General features: G+C 47.6%; 1 protein-coding gene across 1 annotated transcript in view; it reads left to right on the plus strand.

The window, feature by feature from the left end:
- Window positions 1–20,574, plus strand: part of GIGYF2 (GRB10 interacting GYF protein 2) — a 615,584-nt gene that overhangs the window by 511,532 nt on the left and 83,478 nt on the right. Inside the window, exons 23-24 of the mRNA XM_082251280.1 lie at window positions 6,316–6,543; window positions 6,697–6,896. Of these exons, the coding sequence (XP_082107406.1) occupies window positions 6,316–6,543; window positions 6,697–6,896 (428 nt within the window). The remainder of the gene's footprint in view (window positions 1–6,315; window positions 6,544–6,696; window positions 6,897–20,574) is intronic.

Here is a 20,574-nt window from a genome sequence, read left to right on the forward strand (position 1 = left end):
CCTGGCTGTTGGGGGTTGTTTTCCCCTTTGGTGGATTTGCTTTCCTGGGTTTGTTTGCTCCTGTTGAGCTTTTCTGTTACCCAGCGTTTTTACCTTTCTGGTTCAGATAAGGTTCCTTTCTCTGACCTGGGTGCTGCGTTGCCTTTGTGACAGTTGCGCTTCCCACCCCTCATGTCTACACTGCTTTGGGACATCCCATAAGTGAAGACTGTATGAGTGGGCGGCAACTGTCAGAGGAGTAAGAGAAAACTGAATTTTTGTAAGAACTTACCGTAAAATTACTTTCTCTGAGTCCTCTGACAGTCGCCGCCCCACCCCTATTTTTTGGGGTTCTTGGACTATTTACTACTTGCTAACAAATTGAGTTGGTAATGCTGATAGCAGGGGGGTATTGGACCAGAGGGACAGCCCCCTACAGGTGTGTCTATGCAAATTGTTTTCTGTTTTAACAAGTCTTATGCCTAGCTTGCTCCTATGGATAAGAGGTCAATACCATAAGTGAAGACTGAATGAGTGGGCAGTGACTGTCAGAGGACTCAGAGAAAGGAATTTTATGGTAAGTTCTTACAAAAATTCAGTTTCTCTTACATCCTCCAACAGTCGCCGCCCATTCACAGTCTTCACTTATGGGGTATTGACTTCATCTCCACAGGAATTTCTAGGCATAAGACTTGTAAAAGAACAATGAATCTACATAGTCACACCCATGGAGGCTGTCCTACTAGTCCAATACCCCCCTGCAATAGCCAACCCAATTCAGTTTGTCTTCTGCCTAGATTAGGAGTGGATAGGCTTCCCTGTGCTGGGGCTACAGTCTCAGCCTTCCTCTTTGTCATTATGATTTATTTTCTGGAAATGTCATTTTCTTTATATTGCTAGCTGTTTCTTTTGTCAGCGCTAGTTTAGTTAGATCTTCGGATGAAGACGGTGTTGCGGAGCTGGGAATCGGACTGACCGTCCTGGTTCTCCAGGACAGAGGGTCAGATGGAATCCCAGCCCGCCATCGAGCATGGGTTCGCCCTGGCCTCTTAAACGACCCATCCCTGTCCATCAGGGATGCAGCCATGTGAGGTGGCTACCTCACTGGACACAGCATAGGTTCGTCCGTGCATTCATAGTGTCCTGCGTTTTTTGGCTGGCGGCACTCCCCTGCCATCTGAAGGTGGGCGGTTTCCCGTTTGATCTGAGGCACCCCACACCATCGGTACAGGTAAGTACACTCTATGTGGGGCCTCTTTCTGGGGTCGGCAGTCCATGTGTCTGTGGTGTCCCCTGTGTGTTTTAGGGCTCCCTGTTCCGGTCCCTGTGGGGGCGCTTTTCTCTCACATCTGCGCTGTGTGGTGTTTTTGGGGGTCCCTATCCTACATGTCACTTAGGGTGCTTGAGGATGCAGACATTTGCGGCTACCGCTGCGTGGTAACACACCGCCGGTCCGCCATTTTTAATGTGGGCAGCATGTCTGGCTTCACTGTGGGCGCTCTTGCAGCATGCTATGTAGTATATTTTCGCGCCATCCGGCGCCATTTTGTGTGTGGCAATGCGATCGTTCCGAGCACATGTCGGCGGCAATCTTGCCGAAGCCCCCCTATTAGTTTACATAGGCATCCATTTTCCCATTGGCCTGCAGCCTGGCTCAGCCTCCAGCGGTGACATTAATTCCTCCTTTTTCACAGGAGAATCCGAAGGAGCTGGTAACACTTTGTGGGGTTCTGTCCTGCTGTTCTTTTTCCTGCCTTGCCTTGTGTGCCTTTCCTGGTCAGTTTTGTCCCTGTGGGGGTTCTGTATATCACAGTCTTATAGCGTGTGCTGGGGAGGGCTCCGCAGCGCACTTAAAGGGCCAGGTTCAAAAAAAAAAAACCACTTTTGTTTTCTGCTATGGAATCCCAGGACAGCAAATTCCCGCCAGCCCTGGTGAGGGATTCAGGGTCATCTGCATCCTCTAACCAGACTGATTTGGCTGCTATTGTGGCAACTTTGGTGTCAAAAATGGATGTGCTGATGTCTGAACGTGCTGCTAGGAAAAGGCCTAGGATTTCCTTTTCTTCTGATTCTGAGTGTGACATGGTTGCTGTAGGTAGCGTGGCTCTTTCAGGGTCTCGCTCTTCTCAGGACCCGCAAGAGTCTGAGGGGGAGGCGGAGGTCGCAGGGGTGGATGACTCATCCCCGGGTCTCCCGAGGAACGCGCAGCTATGGATGAGTTGATCCTAGCAGTGAAAGAAACACTACATTTGCAGGATGAGCTCACTCCTCCGGGCGTTGTGTCCTCTTTTGGAACACAAAGGACCCGCAAGACGGCTCAGGTTTTTCTTTGCCCTGCGGAATTTCACCATAAGGTGTCTGAGCTATGCCGTAATTTGAAGCACACCTTCGTGGTGCCTAAGAAGTTTCAACTTCTCTACCCTTTTGCGGCTACTACGGCTGCGCGCTGGTGTGTGCCTCCTCAAGTGGATCACACGGTGGCCAGGTTGAACAAGTCTACCCTGTTGCCCACTGAGGACTCCCCGGTGTTTCGGGATCCTACTGATAGGAGACTGGAGTCTCTTGCTCATCATGCCTACACGGTGGCGGGTTCCATGCTCAAGCCAATTTTCGCCTCTGTGATGGTGGCTCAGGCTGTGGCGGATTGGACCAAGGTGCTTAAACGCACCCTCGTGGCCGACTGCCCCTGCCACTACTGTGGCCATGGTGGAACAGATTCAATCTTGGGGTCATGTATTTGTGCGATGCGGCTCTGAATGAGGCCCCATTGGCGATACGCCTGTCCAGTGTCGCTGTGGTTAACCGTCGATTAATCTGGTTGAAGTGCTGGTCGGCTGACCAGAAGTCCAGAAAGACGGTGGCTGACATCCCCTATGCGGGGTCTCGCCTTTTTGGGGAATCCTTGGACGAATTGGTTAAGGGTGTCACTGGGGGTAAGAGCACTCTGCTCCCCCAGAATCCCTAGGGCAAGTTTTTCCACGGTAAGCGGGGCCCATCCTTTAAACCTACTCAAGGGTCCTTTCGTGCCTTCAGGGCGCAGGACAAGGGGAAACCCTTCAAGGGCCAAGGTGGCCAGAAGAAGCCCTGGTTGGATAAACAAAAATCCGGCCAGGCCGGTGCGGTGGCTCAGTCCGCCTCTGCCTGAAGGGGCGCCCTCACCCGTTACAGGGGTGGGGGGACGTTTGCACGATTTCCTACAACCTTGGCTGCTCCGAATCACGGACAGGTGGGTTCAGGAAATCATTCGGTCAGGGTACAAGATCGAATTTCTTTCAAGGCCGGCAAACAGATTCTTTCCCTCAAATCTCTTTTGACCCCAGGGCGGTTACAGGATCTGCATCAGGCGGTGCAGGATCTTCTCGCTCAGGGGGTGATTGTCCCGGTGCCTCATCGGGACAGGTTTCGGGGTTACTATTCGAATCTGTTTACTGTGCCCAGAAAGGAGGGCAAAGTGCGTCCGATTCTGGACTTAAAAGCGCTGAACCGCTTCGTGCGCATTCAAAAATTCCGCATGGAATCACTCCGTTCAGTGGTGGCCTCCCTGAATCCGGGAGAGTTCCTGGCTTCCATAGACCTGAAGGATGCATATCTCCACATCCCCATTTTCGAGGGTCATCAGAGGTACCTCCGATTTGCTATCACGGTGGATCTTTACCAGTTTGTGGCGTTACCTTTCGATCTCGCTTCGGCTCCGAGGGTCTTTACCAAAGTCTTGGCACCTGTTGCGGGCACAGGGCATCGCGGTCTTGGGATATCTGGACGATCTCCTGTTAAGATCGAGTGCCAGTCAGGACCTGCTGCGCGATCTTTCCACTACGGTCCAGCCGCTTCAGGAGTTCGGTTGGACGATCAACGTTTAGAAGTCGACCTTGTCGCCTTCGGTTCGTCTCCAGTATCTGGGAATGGTTCTGGACTCTGCTCAAGCAAAGGTGTTCTTGCCGGAGGACAAGCTCCGGACTCTGCGGAACGAGGTCAGGTCCCTCAGGGACAACAACTCTTCATCACTCAGGACCTGTATGCGGTCCCTGGGGTTGATGGTATCAGCCTTCGAGGCGATACCATTTGCCCAGTTTCACACGAGATCTCTCCAGGCGGAGATCCTCGCCAGGTGGGACAGATTGCCTCAGTCCTTGGACCTGAGGGTGTCTGAGTCACCAGACCAGAAGGGATCTCTTGTGGTGGCTTCAGTCCCCGACGGTGTCGGACGGAAAATCCTTCCGGCCAATTCTGTGGACGGTAGTGACCACGGATGCCAGCCTGTCGGGCTGGGGTGGCGTCCTGGGCAACCTGTCTGCCCAGGGCACCTGGTCGAAGGAGGAATCCTCCCTTCCGATAAACATTTTGGAATTGAGAGCAATCAGGCTGTGCCTGCTCCATTGGTCGGAACGCCTCAAGGGCCGCCCTGTGTGGGTGCAGACGGACAATGCCACTGCGGTGGCTTACATCAACCACCAAGGGGGCACCAGGAGTGCCCGGGCGGCCCAGGAGGTAACCGGTATTCTGTCTTGGGCAGAGACTCATGTCCCGGCGTTGTCGGCAGTTCACATTCCGGGTGTGGAGAACTGGCAGGCCGACTATCTGAGCCGCCAGATCTTGGACCAGGGGGAATGGTCCCTACACCCAGAGGTGTTTCAGATGCTGTGTGCGAAGTGGGGATCCCCGGATGTGGATCTGTTCGCGTCTCGGTTGAACCACAAGGTGGAAAGGTTCGTGGCAAGAACGCGCGATCCTCTGGCAGACGCCTCGGATGCGCTGGTGGTGCCTTGGCGTCAGTATCGTCTGATATATGCCTTTCCTCCGCTTCAGCTGTTGTCCAGGTTCCTTCGCAGGTTGGCCTCGGAACCATCACTGGTGATTCTGGTGGCACCAGACTGGCCTCGCCGGTCTTGGTACGCGGACATCGTTCACCTGGCCGTAGAGCCTCCGTGGCGAGAAGATCTGCTGTCCCAGGGACCGATCTTCCATCCTGCTTTACAGTCACTGGCTTTAATGGCCTGGCTTTTGAAAGCCAGGTCCTGAGAGACAGGGGGTCTCTCCTCAGAGGTTATTCCTACTTTGATCAAGGCTAGAAAAGCCTCTTCTGGTAAGATTTATTACCGTACTTGGAAAGCTCATTTTGCCTGGTGTGAGTCCAGGGGTTTCTCTCCTCGTTCTTACTCTGTGTCGAGAGTGTTAGCTTTCCTCCAGACTAGGGTGAACCAGCGCCTTGCACTGGCCACGATTTAAAGGTCATGTCTCTGCCCTGGCTGTTCTTTTCCAGCGCCCTGTGGCGTCTGATTCCTTAATCCGCACCTTTATTCAAGGAGCAGTAACCTCCGGGCCGCATAACGCCATTTATCAGAATTTCATTGTAAGTGAATTTTTTATATGTTAATAAAGATTGCTTAAACATACTTCACCATGGCATGCTTTATTTCTGTCACTGAGGAGGATATCAGCCAGCATTACCCTATAGCAGCCCCCGCACACCTACACAGGAACAGCGTTTGGGACACAGACTCTGGCTCAAAGGATATCCCAAAGAGGGTATAGCAGCCCCGCACAGTCGTCTTGTGTCATTCAGGCTTGGAATTCATACTGTTCCGGTGAGTAGGGAAGCAGAGGGGGGAGCAAGATCACTTTTTTATGATTGGAGCGCAGAAGCACTTCTTGGCACAGTTTGCACTTATGAACAGCATATACTGAATATTTTTTGAGGACATTTTATGCACTATATTTGGCACGGATTGCACTGAGCACTTTAAAGATATTTATTTGATGTTTAATTTGTTTATTGTATTATGTGGTTTTATCTAGCAGCACTGACTTTCACACATCTTCTATTTAAAGGCACCTTCACCTTATTTGTCAGCTGCAGCTTCTTTCATTATACACATTATTTATCCATAAGCGCGAGGATTTCCCTTTGTTTTCAAGTTTGGTATCTATTTACGTGTGACATCATCTTTCACGATATACAAAAAAGTTTGGGCTAACTTTCCGGTTTCGTTTTTTTTTTTTTTTTTAATTCAGTGAATTGTAAACAATTGTTTGAAAGACTCCTGCGCAAATACCGCTTGACAACAAATATTGCAATGACCACCATTTTATTTTCCAGAGTCTTTGCTATATATATATATATATATATATATATATATATATATATATATATATATGATTAGGGGTTCTAAGTAATTTTCTAGCATAGAATAGTGATTTCAACTTGTAAACAGCATGTCAGAAATAGGCTTGGTCCTAAGTGGTTAAAGGTAAATAGAGTGATTTTAGCCTAAATTCAACATTGGATAAAATTTAATTTGTTGAAATAAATTACATTTTATTTATTTATTTTTTTAGCAGCTTCGACAGCAGCAGCAGGAAGTAAAGTGTATGATGCAGCAGCAACAGCAGCAGCAGCAGCAGCAAAAAGTATCTGGCTGGGCCAATGTAGGAAAGTCTACTGGCAACACAAAGTCTCTTCTGGAGATTCAGCAGGAAGAAGCCAGGCAAATGCAAAAGATACAGCAACAGCCTGGCCGTGGCCGACCACCTAACATTATTCTTCCAGCTACGCCTGCCCCTCCTGTAAGTACTATTGTCAAAAAACTGCTAGACATTGCGGTCTCGTATGCATTTCTTACTTTACTCAATTGTTTAGTAGCTACGTTTGAATGGTCAGATTTTCTCTGAGCCATGTGTAGTAATTGCCTTTTTATAATTTTTTCATTTTTTATTTAGCAACATCCGAACACTACCACCTCTGCAAGCTCTGTGTGGGGTAATCTGAACAATAACGTAAGCCCCCAGTGGTCAACTGAATCCATAAGTAGTATATGGAATAGTCCAGAAAACAAAAGCTCTAGTGGTGGCTTCTGGGATGATGCAGTGAAAGTGGTGGCACCTCGAAACACCGCCAACAAGAACAAGAACAATGCCAGGTAAAAACTGAATATTCCCCTGTGCTAGCTACAGAAAATCTGTACTAGAACAGCCTTATTCTTTTCATTAATGGGTAACTTTGGAGGGGAACGGCAAAATCCCTAGAAAACATGTCAGTAAAGGTGATGGCCACCTGGAGAGATTCTTCTCCCATACTACTTCATTAATAATAGTGGGAATCATTGTCCCATAGTATTTATTTCCCCCCAAATTATTTTTTTTATTACAAAGCTTTTGTTTATAAAGAACAAACATTGTATAATAGTATGTAGGCACAGGGATTTAATAATAGAGCATTGAAAGGAGAAGTATGGCCAAAGCTTTTTGGCCATACTTCTCCTATGGATTGCAGGAGGGCAGTTCATGGACTGACTTAATGGAGCCGGTCTAGGCTCTAAAAAAATTCCCGACCAGTATCCACCCAGAAGCCTGGACCAGCACCTGGCTCAGCGAACCGCTGAGAGCCTGAGCCAGCCCCTCCCGCCCCCTCGACAGCTCAGCGCTGACAGTAATGGCTCTCTGCTCAGGTTGGAGGAGGAAAACTAAGCTATCAACAGGGTTTGATCGCCCTGTTATCAATACCGAGGCGACGGGGGGACAGATGGCCACATTGGATTGATGCTGAATCTCCCTAGGAGAGTATAAAGGTTTTTTGTTTTTTTTTTTGTTTTTTTTTTTTTTTAAACCCTGAACTTTACTTTTGTACATTACAGGTATCTTCAATCAGGTACCACAAAAACCACAAGGTATTGGATTTTGAAAGGGCTGATATTTTTAGGCGGGCATTAACTCGACAAGATATAATATAGCCATGTGTTTTGCAGCATAAACCACATTATAACATTAGGGAGATATCCCCAGTAGAGCAATGGAGGTTAGACCAATATTTCCTGAGAATAGACACAGAGACCATATTTTTTAAACATTTTTGTGACATCCCCTATGCTGGTAGGTCAATTTCTCTCTTTGTCCAATTGTATGTTACATTTACATGAAGAACTACTTTCTTACCTCAGCCCATATAATGTGTTCACTAACTTCCCTGGATGGTTTAACCACTTGCCAGGCAGCTAGTTCAGAGTGGCCGTCCTATGGGGGCCTCCTATGATCGCGCCCACTCAGTGATCAGTGTTTAAAGGACACTTCTGTTTATCACAGATCAGGGAGCCAATCAGTGTCTCTTCACCACGTGATCAGCTGTGTCCAATCACAGCTGATCATGGATGTAAATAAAAGCCAGTTATCAGCAGACATGCTTGAGGAGAATAGATAGTAATGACCCAATGCATCATAAGCGAGATGACTCCATCCTTAAATAAACAACAGTAGAGGATACATTGGTCATGGGACTTTACATGAGGCAACTCACAAGGTAAACGTAATTGTATATTGATTACATAAAAGGGTTACACATTACAGAAATTCAATAAAATTCCAAACATACAAAGAATGATAAGCTGATCCATAATCAAAAGTATAAATTCATAATTATCCCAATGTTGGTATCCATAATGTTCACAGATAGGTAAAAATGCATGATGACACAGTGTATGATGACCAAAAAGATTCTTAACATCCTAAAACTCACACGCGTTTCGTGGATCTAGTCCACTCATCAGGAGTAGATGCAAGATAGTATCTAAAGTATAAAAGAATGCCATAATAATGTCATATAGTGAATAGAAGAGAGGAGAGAGTATTGTAAGCTCTAATGAGCAGGGCCCTCTGATTCCTACTGTATTAAAGTGTAATGTATTTGTACGCTCTACCCTCAAGTTGTAAAGATGCGTAAATTGTCGGCGCTTTAGAAATCCTATATAATCATAAACAACGGGGATAATTGGATTGGGCATATAGCCTCATTACTTACAGGTCCACTCAAAAATAAATATATAAAAGAGTAAACTTAGCAGCTGTATAGCGAGGGACGCAGGGAGAACGTCTATCCCGGGGACTGAGGCAGAGTGACAGAACCAAACCATGAGGTAAAAGGAGGGTGGACCAGGTTTTGTAGATTATAGATTGAAGAGTATAAAACATATTCATAGTTGTGTCTCAAGGCAATATTAATATGTTAAAAAAAAGAAAAAAAAAAAAAATATATATATATATATATATATATATATATATATAGTAATACTCATGTAACAAGGTAAATGTAACCAGAGGCGTTAAAAAGAAATATAAAAAACTTAGCCACAAAAAAAAGTGGGAGATCAATGAAGGTATATAGTAATGATCCAAAATAGGAACATATAAATTGTGGAGACATCAGTAGGGCTCGTGTAATAGAGAGCAGCATGGTCAAAAATGCAAGTGAAAGGAACACAAACTCAATAGTGGCAAAAGGGTATGTGACCAAAAACACTTAAAAAAAGGTGTGAATAAGGAAATTGTGCCAGGAAAATTGAGAAGACTCATAATCCTGAATCCCATAATAAAAATCATAAATGAGTGATTTTAAAGTGCGACAGTGCTGACATTTTGCTTGGTCAGGAAGGGGGTAAAAGTGCCCAGTAGGTAAGTGGTTAAAGAAGTGGACAAAGATATTTATCCTTTTGTCACAAAGAGGAAGGTGCTTAGTCACCACCTAGCTCCACAAGACAGGAAAAAAGTAATGAAGGGAAATCACCCTTTTCGTTATAACAATATTGCCATGTATCCATTTTTTTGTTCTATGTTTATTTAGCAGAATGTTTAAAGAGTGATAAATCCAGTTGCCAAAAGGGATCAGGGAGTGATTTTTTCCCATTTAAAGCAAAGCTTTTATACAGCTATAAAAAAAAATTCTTAAAGGAAAAAAATGGGGAACTAACACCCTCCACCCCACACCCCAGTTTACTTACATCCATGGGGGATGAGCTGCCAGTGCCCATGCAGTTAGTTTTTCAGTCTGGGGATTTGAAATTCCAATTTCTGCAGAGCTTCTGGGACAGATGCTGTGTGCCCATACTGACTAATCAGAATCTGAAGATAAACCTTTTCACATGGGACAAACAGATCCTCTCTCTGGTTCTCCCATTACTGCTGTCCAGCCAGGCAAAAAATCTTCGGCCATAGAATTTAGGAAATTGTTTTATTGTTTGACTATCCAGGAAATTGATGATTCCCATCAACATTCTAGAACAGCGAGCCATAAGACTGATTCTCCTACAGTGGATCAGTCAGTTAGGGTGTAGTTGGACAATGGCATCAATGAAAGCATGGATAAAAAACATGTTCCCCCTTATTACAGATAATACATGCAAAGAATAGTAGTGTCAATCAGACTTTGTTCAAGAAGGTGCCCAAGCCGATGGACACCACTACCATATGTATACGTTCTCTGTAATAATGTGTACATGTTAGATGAGAGCGCATATTCTATTAGCCCCCATTCACACTGAGGCGACCTGGTTGCCTCACAGGTCACCGTAGGTCGCCTCCCATAGGGAAGCTGCGGACCCGTTATAATAGGAGCGACACAAGTCGCTCCGACTTAGAAAAAGGGTCCGTAGCTTCTTTGGGGCGACCAGGAGGCGACCGCCATAGACTTCAATGTTATGAAGTCCGTGGCGGCCGCTCCGAGGTCGCGGTGCGAAGTAGCGTCGCCCCTATGTGAACGGGGCTTAATCTGTCGCACACGATGCTTTTATTGATGTAGCGAAAAATATTGACATTTTAAATTTATTTTTGTTTTTGTGTGAGTACTTGTGCCTCGAAAGTACCGTATACCCATATCCATTGTAAACCTTGAAGCCTTCTGTTATATGAAACTGTGCCCCTACTTAGACATTTGTTAACCTTTTAGGATGCTTTTACAGCTTTCATCTTAAACACCTGGTTGCAGGAGGTGCTATGTCAGGGCTACGTACGAAGCTTCAATTCCTACCCCTCCTTGGTTTCTTACCTCTAAACTGTCCTGTATCACTGCTTAGAATAACAGATTTTCAGGTTTCTTAGCTCAAGGTTTCATTCCTCCAATTCCTGTAGTCTAATGGTGAATTCTTGGAGTCCCAAAATATCACATGGAATCTACTGAATATGTCATTACCTCAAATCACCATGGAGATTTCCTGGCTTTTGTGGAAATCAAATATGTTTACCTACATGTCCCCACATTTTCAGACATCAGCGTTTTGCTGCTGTTTTTCCGCAATACCAGTTTGTGGCCCTGTCCTTGGGTCTCTCATCTTTACCTCAGATATTCACCATGGTGCTAGCCTCAATACTAGCCCTGCTGTGCTCTTGTGACATCCCTAATTTAGGATACTTTGACCAACTGCCCATGCCAACTGTTACCTAAGGATGTGTGACAATGTAATATTGATCATCAGGGTGTTGCTGTCAGGGCTGTGGAGTCTGAGTCGAGGAGTCGGAGGAAATTTTGGGTACCTGGAGTCGGAGTCGGCAAACAATGCACCGACTCTGACTCCTACTACTAAATTTAGATTGGAATTAAAAAAAAAAAGCAAGTTTAAATGTCCCAATTCACAAAAAGTTATAATTAATGACTTAGTATAAGGAAACTTATAATTGAGAAGGCCAAATGTAAAAAGGAAGAACTACAGAAAGTTCTGAAAGGACGTTTTGTCTTCCTTAAAATGGATGCATGCACACGTCAGAGTCAATTATTTTGCTATTAATGTTAGATTTGTGGATGAAAATAACAAAACAATAACACGGACCCTCAGATTAAAGGACACTCAGGCACATCACACCAGTGATTACCTTCAGAAGTTAGTGGGGGATGTTCTAGAAGATTTTGAAATGACAAAGGAACAGATTTTATGTGTTGTGACAGATAACGCTTCTAACATGTTGAGCACAATTGAGAAGATGAACGTGTAGTGATAGTTTCTTTCCCAACAGAACGCAGATGAAGAAGGTAACAAACAGATATTAGAGTTAGAGGAAGACAGCTCTGCAAGTATTATTATTTCAGGTTCTTATATAGCGCTGTCAATTTTCGCAGCGCTTTACATATACATTCACATTAGCCCCTGCCCTCAAGGAGCTTACAATCTAAGGTCCCTAACTCACATTCATACATACATGGTAGGGCCAAATTTATACAGAATCCAATTAACCTACCAGCATGTCTTTGGAGTGTGGGAGGAAACCAGAGTACCCGGAGGAAACCCACGCAGGCACAGGGAGATCATGCAAACTCCAGGCAGGTAGTGTCGTGGTTGGGTTTCTATCCGGCGACCCTCTTGCTGCTAGGTGAAAGTGCTAACCACTACACCACTGTGCCGCCCATATTGGAGAAAGTTTAGAAACTGAAGAGAATGCTGACATTTTTTTAGACAACTTTGTTGAAGAAGCATTGAAGCTTGCTACTATTCATCATATGCGATGTGCTATTCATACACTGCAACTTGCCATAAGAGATGGATTAAAAGATCGCCATGCAGCTACACTAATTGGCAAATTACGGCAAGTAACTGTTGCAGCCAGGGCCCCGAAAACGGATGCAATTTTGAAAAGACGTGCAGGAAAAGGAGCCATTTTGGATCAAACAACTCGCTGGGGAAGCACTTATTTAACGGTGAAGCATTTGCTTGAACTTAAAGACTTCATAGAAGAAATAAACAATGAAAATCTTGCATTAACTGAAAGCCAGTGGACACAAACAAAAGAGCTGGAGAACCTTCTTTCTCACCCCTTCACTGTCACCAAGAGGTTGCAATGTGACGATCTAACCCCGGGTAAATTCCTCTTGGAATGGAAGAGTCTGTTATATCGCCTGAACAAAAATGGAGGGTTAATAGCTGAGGGCATTGCATCTTCAATGATGGAGAGAGTCTTTTGCTGGAAAATGAAATCTTGTTAGTTGAAGAAGCCATTCTTGTTTATCCAGAGATGGTTAGTGATGTGGCCAGAATAGGTACTGCAATGCCACCCACCCAAGTCAGTGTCGAAAGATTAATACATATTAATACAGGGGAGTCGGAGTCCGAAGTACAAAAAACTGAGGAGTCGAACATTTATCTACCGACTCCACAGCCCTGGTTGCTGTGATTCAGATGCATTCTGATTCTGCACAAATGGGGCTGACATTTAGAATATCTGGGTCTAATTCTGGGCACTGTTCAGGGCAGTGATCCCTCCATAGGAGAAACATCAGACACACTTATTTCAGATTCAAATGATCTAGCCTAGTAGCTCTTTTGCACGAGTTTTGGTTCTGTAAAACCTTTTTTCTAGGAAGTCCCATTTGCCCAGTTTCACTCCAATCTACATTTTGGCACAGAGATTGATCTAGTCTCTGGACAGACTCTCACTAAGGACCATGTTGCCATGGTCCTAAAGCTAGGGAAGTTCTTGCTTCCTGTCTGAGGATCCTCCCAACTAATGCCATCCTTTTGGGCTGTGCAAAGTCCTAAATGTGCTGTCTCAAATCAGGAGACTCAGTCCTCGGAGTCTCTTCTATAAATTTACCATCCTGTAGCTCTGGAAGATTTGGCTTTCTCTGTAGCATTGGACCATCCTACTTGAAGGGTCATCCAATAAAGGTACAGATTCAGATAGGATTCAATGGGTGGTGTACAACAAATCTTCAGTGAGCAATCAGACCGGACATTCTAGTCTTGTCATGCGTGTACATTACTGGTATAGACAATTGGTAGGCAGGCTCCCTCAGCTTGCAGCTTCTGTACCTAGGTGAGTGGTCCCTACACCCGGAGGTGTTCCTAGACCTGTGTCACAGATGTGGACCTCTTGGCCTCTAGGTTGAACAGCAAACTTGACAGGATTGTCTCCATATATAAGGATGCTTTTAGCAGAAGCAGTGGATGATCTGGAAGTTCTATGGACTACATCCTGATCCATGTACAGCGGGTCAAATAAGTATTGAACGTGTCACCATTTTTCTAGGAAAATATATTTCTAAAGGTGCTATTGACATGACATTTTCACCACATGTTGGTAACTCACTGCAACCAGGTCTCCCGAAAGTAGGGACGGGTTGTCAGTCCATTCCTCATGTAGGCAGAAGTACAACCGAATGGTTAAAGTCCCTTCAATTAATAATTTGCCATGAGTGCAAAAATCCTACTTGTAGTTTTTACTTTAGTGTTTGTTAACCCTGGAAATATGCCCAATTAAGTGATCAACCTCAGGTGATACGCCGAGATTTAACAAATCCTCCTACATAAGTTGTACTTGTTGATCTGCAGTGCCTCTCCTCTGACAAGCTGTAAATTGCAGAGATATAGAGATTTTAGAAAAGCAGGGCGTAAGCTGAAGTTAAACTCCTTGAGGAGAGGTATTCACCCACTTTACTTGGGACACGGATCAGAGTTGAGGTTGTCCATTACAGGCTGTGTGCTGGAGCTCCCTCCCGTCACCTTTTCTCTATTGTCCATTTAAAGACGCAGCTCTTATGCTTTATGCCATAGGGTTATGCTGCCCCCTACAGGAGTAGGACTAGGCAGGAAAAATTAGCTGACACGCCTACAGGGGCTGTCCTTCACGGCATAACCCCACACACACTCTGCCACAAGCCAGTTTCTTGCTGCCTACTGAAGGAGTAGGACCTAGGTTTCCTGCTGGGACTTTGGTCTCAGTTTTTTGTTTTTAAGAAATTTTCAGTTTTTCTTTACTCACTAACGTTAGCTAGTGTCAGGGGGATCCTCCTGGTGAACTACAAGCGACAGCCGGCTGAGGTTTCGCACTAGATAATATAGATCCTTACGGTCTCCCAGCCTAGCCAACGAGCGTGAGCAGGTTATAGTCCCGCGCTAGACCTCGCCACGACAGAGCCCCTGTGGATGGGGACGAGTCTGCGAGTGGATGTCTCGCCGGGACGCATCGACTTGGAGCGCCCTGAATCGCAGCGTACCCCTCAGCTAGCAGCACTCTGACTCAGGGTGGGAGGTGGTCTGTCCGGGGCAGAGCCCACCCAGTCCATGGTATGGTGAGTAAACTGAGCTCCCCATGTCCCTAATGGCCTCTAGGTGGAAATGTGGGCCCACTCCAGGGAATAATAGGACCCAGTTTTCCTAAAAGATCCCCCTGGCCTATCAGGATCCCGGCCCTGCCCTCACTGCTCTCGCATGGGGAGCTATATTCGGTGCCTGGCACCCGGGGGTGGGGAGGGGGGTATACAGCGGTACCCTATCCTGTGGGGTCTGTTTAGGTAGATCCCTGGTGCGGCCTTGTATCTGGGTCCTGACCGCATGGCAGCATTCGGCCGCCATCTTAGGTGTGGGGATCGGCTCCCTGTGTGTGAGGTGATGTAGCCATTTTCCCTGGGCTTCCTATGCAGTTATTTTGACGCCATTTTGTTGTAGCCTGGAGCTACACAGGCAGTTCGGCCTCTTGTGGATTGATGTCACTTCTGCGTTCAGTTCTCCATGCTGCAGGCGTTGCTGGTTCCTCTGTGAGGTGATACAGTATGGGGGGGTCGTTTCTAGGCATTCCCTGCGCACTCTGCTACCTGCTGCTGTTTAAAGGATAAACTCCAAGTACAACGCGATCGGGCAGTGTGGACCGCGATCGCGAATTTAAAGGGGCAGTGCACTTTTTTTGTCACGTTGCAAAATGGAGTCCCAGGTGGTAAATTCTCCATCAGACCCCCTCAGTGCGACTGCCGGTCTGCCCGGCTCGTAGTCCATAGTGTCGCTTTCTGCAGCATTGGAAAGTCTGGCATCACAGGTTGCTGTTGTCATGTAACATGTTGCAAACCAAAAACGGCCGTTGCCTTCTCTGTCTCCTGACTCAGAGACTGCTATGGTCGCCATGGACATCCCCCTCCCTGAGGGATTCCTGTCCTCTCATTCGGATGGCGAAGAGGGACCTGTCCACAGCCGCATCGCGGGAACGCGCTATGGTGGAAGCACTGATTTGTTCAGTAAGGGAAACTTTACAATTGACTGAGCCCACACAGTCAGGAACGCGGGTAGTTTTGGCTCCCGCAGAGCTCAGAAATCGGGTCAGGTGTTTCCTTGTCCCGAGGAATTTCACAAAATCAACAATGCCAGGGTGCCTAAGCACTTTAAACAGTATCCCTTTGCTGACTCGGTCTCGAGGACACAAGAGAAAGGTAAACAGTTTAGGGATTGGTCGGGTAAGCCCCAGACCAGTCAGTCTGGTTTGACAAACAAATCCTCTTCTACATGAAGGGGCGCCCTCACCTGTTTTCTGGGGTAGGGTGATGTCTGCGTTTCTTTCAGGAACCCTGGATGTCCTTGATCCGGGAAAAATGGGTTCACAGACTGATTAGTTCCAGGTACAAGTTTGAATTTCGGTCTCGGCCGGCAGACAGATTCTTTCCCTAAAATCTTTGTCTCCAGATCACTTGAAGGATCTCAGGGAGGCAGTGCAGGTCCTCCTTGCACAAAAAGTGATTGTGTCGGGTCCCTCGCAGGACCTTAGAGGTTTTTATTCCAACCTGTTCACGGTGCCCAGGAAAGAGGGCAAGGTGCATCCTAAATTGAACCTCAAGTCTCTGAACTGCTTTGTGCGGGTGCAGTATTTTCATATGGAATCCATTTGGTCGGTAGTAGCGTCTTTAGATAAGGGGGATTTTTTTCTAGCCTCCATTGACATCAAAGATGCTTATCAGCACACCCCTATATACAGGGGACACAAGAGGTATCTCAGTTTTGCGGTGGCAGAGGAGCACTATCAGTTTGTGGCGTTACCCTTTGGTCTCGCCTCCGCTCCCAGAGTCTTTACCAAGGTTTTGGCCCTGGTGTTGGCTTTGCTGCGCAAAACAGGGATTGCAATCCTAGGCTATCTGGACTATCTCCTGTTGAGAGCAAACTCTCACCCAGCCTTGTTGGGTGATCTGCCAATCACGGTTCAGACCCTTCAAGAGTTCGGGTGGATCATCAACTTCAAATCTGCACTGACCCCGTCGGTGCAACTGGATTACCTGGGACTAACTCTGGACTCCTCCGTGGCGAGGGACTTTCTTCCCGGGGACACACTTCAGAAGTTGCAGTAAGAGATCCGATTACTGCTGGAAAGCGATCTCTCTCCTCTAAGGACATGCATGAGAGCTCGAAGTCTGATGGTCTCGACCTTTGAGGCGGTCCCATTTGCTCAGTTTTATTCCAGGCCTCTGCAAAAGGAGATCCTGGTCAAATGGAACAAAGATCTACAGTCCTTAGACAGGATGATAAGTTTTGAGCCGACTCGGGGTCAACGCTCTGTTGGTGGCTTCAGTCGCCTGCCCTGAGTCAGGATGAATCCTTTCTATCGCTGCTGTGGACGGTGGTCTTCACGGATGTCGGGCTGAGGCAGGGTGCTGGACGACCCCCGTGCCCAGGGAGTCTGGTCAACAGAGGAGTCTTCTTTAAAGATCGATGTTCTGGTACTCAGAGCAAGCTCTTGATTTGTCTGCTCTATGGACAAATCGATTACTCGGTCTCCTGGTTCCAATCAAATCGGACAATGCCACGGCTGTGGCCTACATCAATCAAAGGGGCACAAAGCTAGCCAGGGTGGCCCAGGAGGTGGCCGAGATTCTGATGTGGGTGAAAGGATAGGTTCCGGATCTCTCCGCAGTTCACATTCCGGGAGTAAAGAATTGGCACGCAGATTACCTGAGTCATCAGGTTCTGGATCACGGGGCATGGTCCCTTCATCTAGAGGTATTTTGTCTCCTGTGTGTCCGTTGCGTGACCCTTGAGGTCGACCTGTTTGCATCGCGGCTAAACAAAGAGTTACAAAGGGTCGTGGCCAGAGTTCGAGATCCTCTGGCGCCACAGACGCATTGGTTGCTCCTTGGAGCCAATATTGGCCGATTTATGCCTTCTTTCCAATACAACGATTCTCCGCAGGATGGCAGTAGAGAATGTTCCCGTGATTCTGGTGGCTCCAGACTGGCCTCATCGGTCTTGGTACGCAGACCTTGTAAAGATGATCGTCCTGCCTTCCTGGCAGTTGCCTTTGAGGGAGGACCTGCTGTCTCAGGGGCCGATCCTCCATCCTGCTTTACCGTCGCTGTTTTTAATGACATGGATGTTGAAGGCCAGGTGCTGACAGAGGTTATCTTTGCACGTGGAAGATGTATATTTCATGGTGTGAATCGCAATAATTGCACCCTTGCCTTTTTTTCGGTGGCTAGGGTCTTGGCTTTCTTGCGGAAAGTTGTTGAGCAATGGTTGACCTTGGGCATGATCAAGGGCCAAGTGTCGGCTTTGGCGATGTACTTCCAAAGGCCGTTGGCTCCTATTACCTTGATTTGCAGCTTTATTCTAGGGGTGTGTCATATGGCTCCTTCGAGATGATCCCCTTTGCTTCCGTGGGATTTGACTTTGGTTTTGTCTATTCTTCAAAGGCCTCTTTTTGGAGAATATAGGGACATATCTCTGCCTTTGTTATATCAGAAGGTTGCCTTTTTGGTGGCTATTACTTCCCATCTGGTCAATACCCCCCTCCACCACTCTCAACTCAGTTTCATTCTGCCTAGTGTCAGGAGTAGTCAGGCTTCCCTGTGCTGGGGCTACAGTCTCAGCCTATCTAATCTTTTATTTGATTTTCTTTGAAAATGTCAGTTTTTTCTTACTTTACTAGCTGTTATTTTGTCAGCTTTAAGTTTTTAGTCGACTCTTCGGAAGAAGATGGATCATGTGGTGCTGGGATTCGGACTGACCGCCCTGGTTCTCCAGGGAAGAGGGTCAGATGGACCCCCAGCCCGCCATCGAGCGTTCAGCCGTGGTTCGTCCTGGCGCTATGAACGACCCATCCCTGTTAGCAGCAGGGATGCAGCCGTGAGGTGGCTACCTCACAGGACACATCTGCGATGCTGCAGTGTCATGTCCCTGGCTAACGGCACTCCCTGTCAGATGAGGACAGCGGCTTTCCGTTCATAGAGGAACCCCACGCCATCTGGTACAGGTAAGTACTTCTGTGTGGGGCCTCTGGGGTGGCTGTCCTGTGTTGCTGTGTGTCCCCCATGTCTGTGCCTGTGTGACTCCCTGATGCGGTCCCTTCGGGGATCGCTTGTGCATGCGCTGCGGTGCTGTATGTTTTTTGGGGGTCCCCTTCCCTGTGTCACTTCGGTGCTTGTTGGGGATGCAGACTGTGTGTGGCGGCCGCAGCGGGGTAAATCCGCCCAGTCCGCCATTTTAGGTATAGGCAGGCATGTTTGGCTTTTTTATGGGCATACTACATGCTGTTTTTGGCGCCATCCGCCGCCATTTTGCGGTAGCAGAACGATCGTTCCGACCGCATGTCCGGCGGCCATTTTGGCGGAGCCTTCCATGCAATCCTATGGGGCAGTCATTTTCCCTGAGTCATGCAGCCTATAAGTTCAGCCTACTCTAGCAGCACTTCCTTTTCCTTTGGAGCTTTTCCTTTGGAGCAGGACATCAGTGGCAACACTCTGCGGGGCTCTGCAGGTTATCGCTCTCAATATCTTTCTGTATTGTCGCTTCTGGGTCAGTTTTTTTCTTTTCCTATTTGGGGATCTTTGTCACTGTAGCTGTAGCGGTGGGCTTCGCACTCCGCAGCGATCTTAAAGGGGCAGTACAAACTTTCTTGCACTGTTTTGTAACCTTGAGCAATGGATTCTCAGGACAGCAAATTCCCCCCAGCTCTGGTGGGGGTCCCCAGTTCTCCTGTGGCCCCTCTGAGACCTGATTTGGCCGCTGTAGTGGCGACTTTGGTGCCAAATATGGAAATGCTGAACTTGCTGCTAAAAAGAGGCCCAGATTGTCTCTTTCCTCTTACTCAGATGGTGATATGGCTGCTGCGGCGAACGTGCCCTTTTCAGGGTCTCGCTCGTCCTTAGACCCGCTGGGGTCTGAGGGGGAGGCAGAGGTGGAGGGGGTTGATACCTCCTCCCCGGGGACGCCTGAAGAGCGGGCGACCATGGATGAATTAATTGTTTCTGTTAAGGAAACGCTACATTTGGAGGATGAGCCCAGTCCTCCGGGCATTGTGTCCTTGTTTGGGACGCACAGGACCCGCAAGTCGGCGCAGGTTTTTCCCTGCCCAGCTGAATTTCATTACACTGTTAATGAAATGTGGCGCACGTTAAAACGTCCATTCCTGGTGCCTAGTCGGTTCAAATTGCTTTATCCCTTTGCACCGGCTACGGAATCACGATGGTGTGTGCCTCCACAGGTGGATCACACTGTGGCGATGTTAAACAAGGCTACCTTGGTTCCTTCTGAGGATACCCCGGTTTTCTGGGATCCCACAGACCAGCGGTTGGAGTCTCTAGCCCGCCATTCCTATACGGTGGCGGGCTCGTTGCTCAGACCCATTTTCGCATCCGTTTTGGTGGCTGTCGGTGGCTGATTGGACTAAGGTGCTTAGGAGCAACCTCGTGTCTGATGATGTTCCCGACTGATATGGCTGAAGAGCTGGTCGGCTGACCAGTCCTCGCGGAAAACAGTTGCTGATTTTCCCTATGCTGGCTCTCGCCTTTTTGGCGAGGCGTTGGATACCCTGGTGAAATGCGTCACGGGGGGGCAAGAGCACTTTGCTGCCCCAGAACCCGAAGAACAAGTCCTTTCGTGGCAAGCGGGGTTCTGCGCCTAGATCCACTCAGGGGTCCTTTTGTGCCTTTCGGAACCAATCCAAGGGCAAGCCCTTCAAGGCCCAGGGCAGCCAGAAAAAGCCCTGGGCGGGTAAGCAGAAGTCAGGCAATGCCGGCTCGGCGGGTCAGTCCGCCTCTGCCTGAAGGGGCGCCCTCACCCATTTCAGGGGTGGGGGGACGTTTGCGCGGTTTCCTCC

Source organism: Pelophylax lessonae (assembly GCF_965119305.1).
Source record: "Pelophylax lessonae genome assembly, chromosome: 3".
In the NCBI taxonomy this organism is placed as follows: Eukaryota; Metazoa; Chordata; class Amphibia; order Anura; family Ranidae; genus Pelophylax; species Pelophylax lessonae.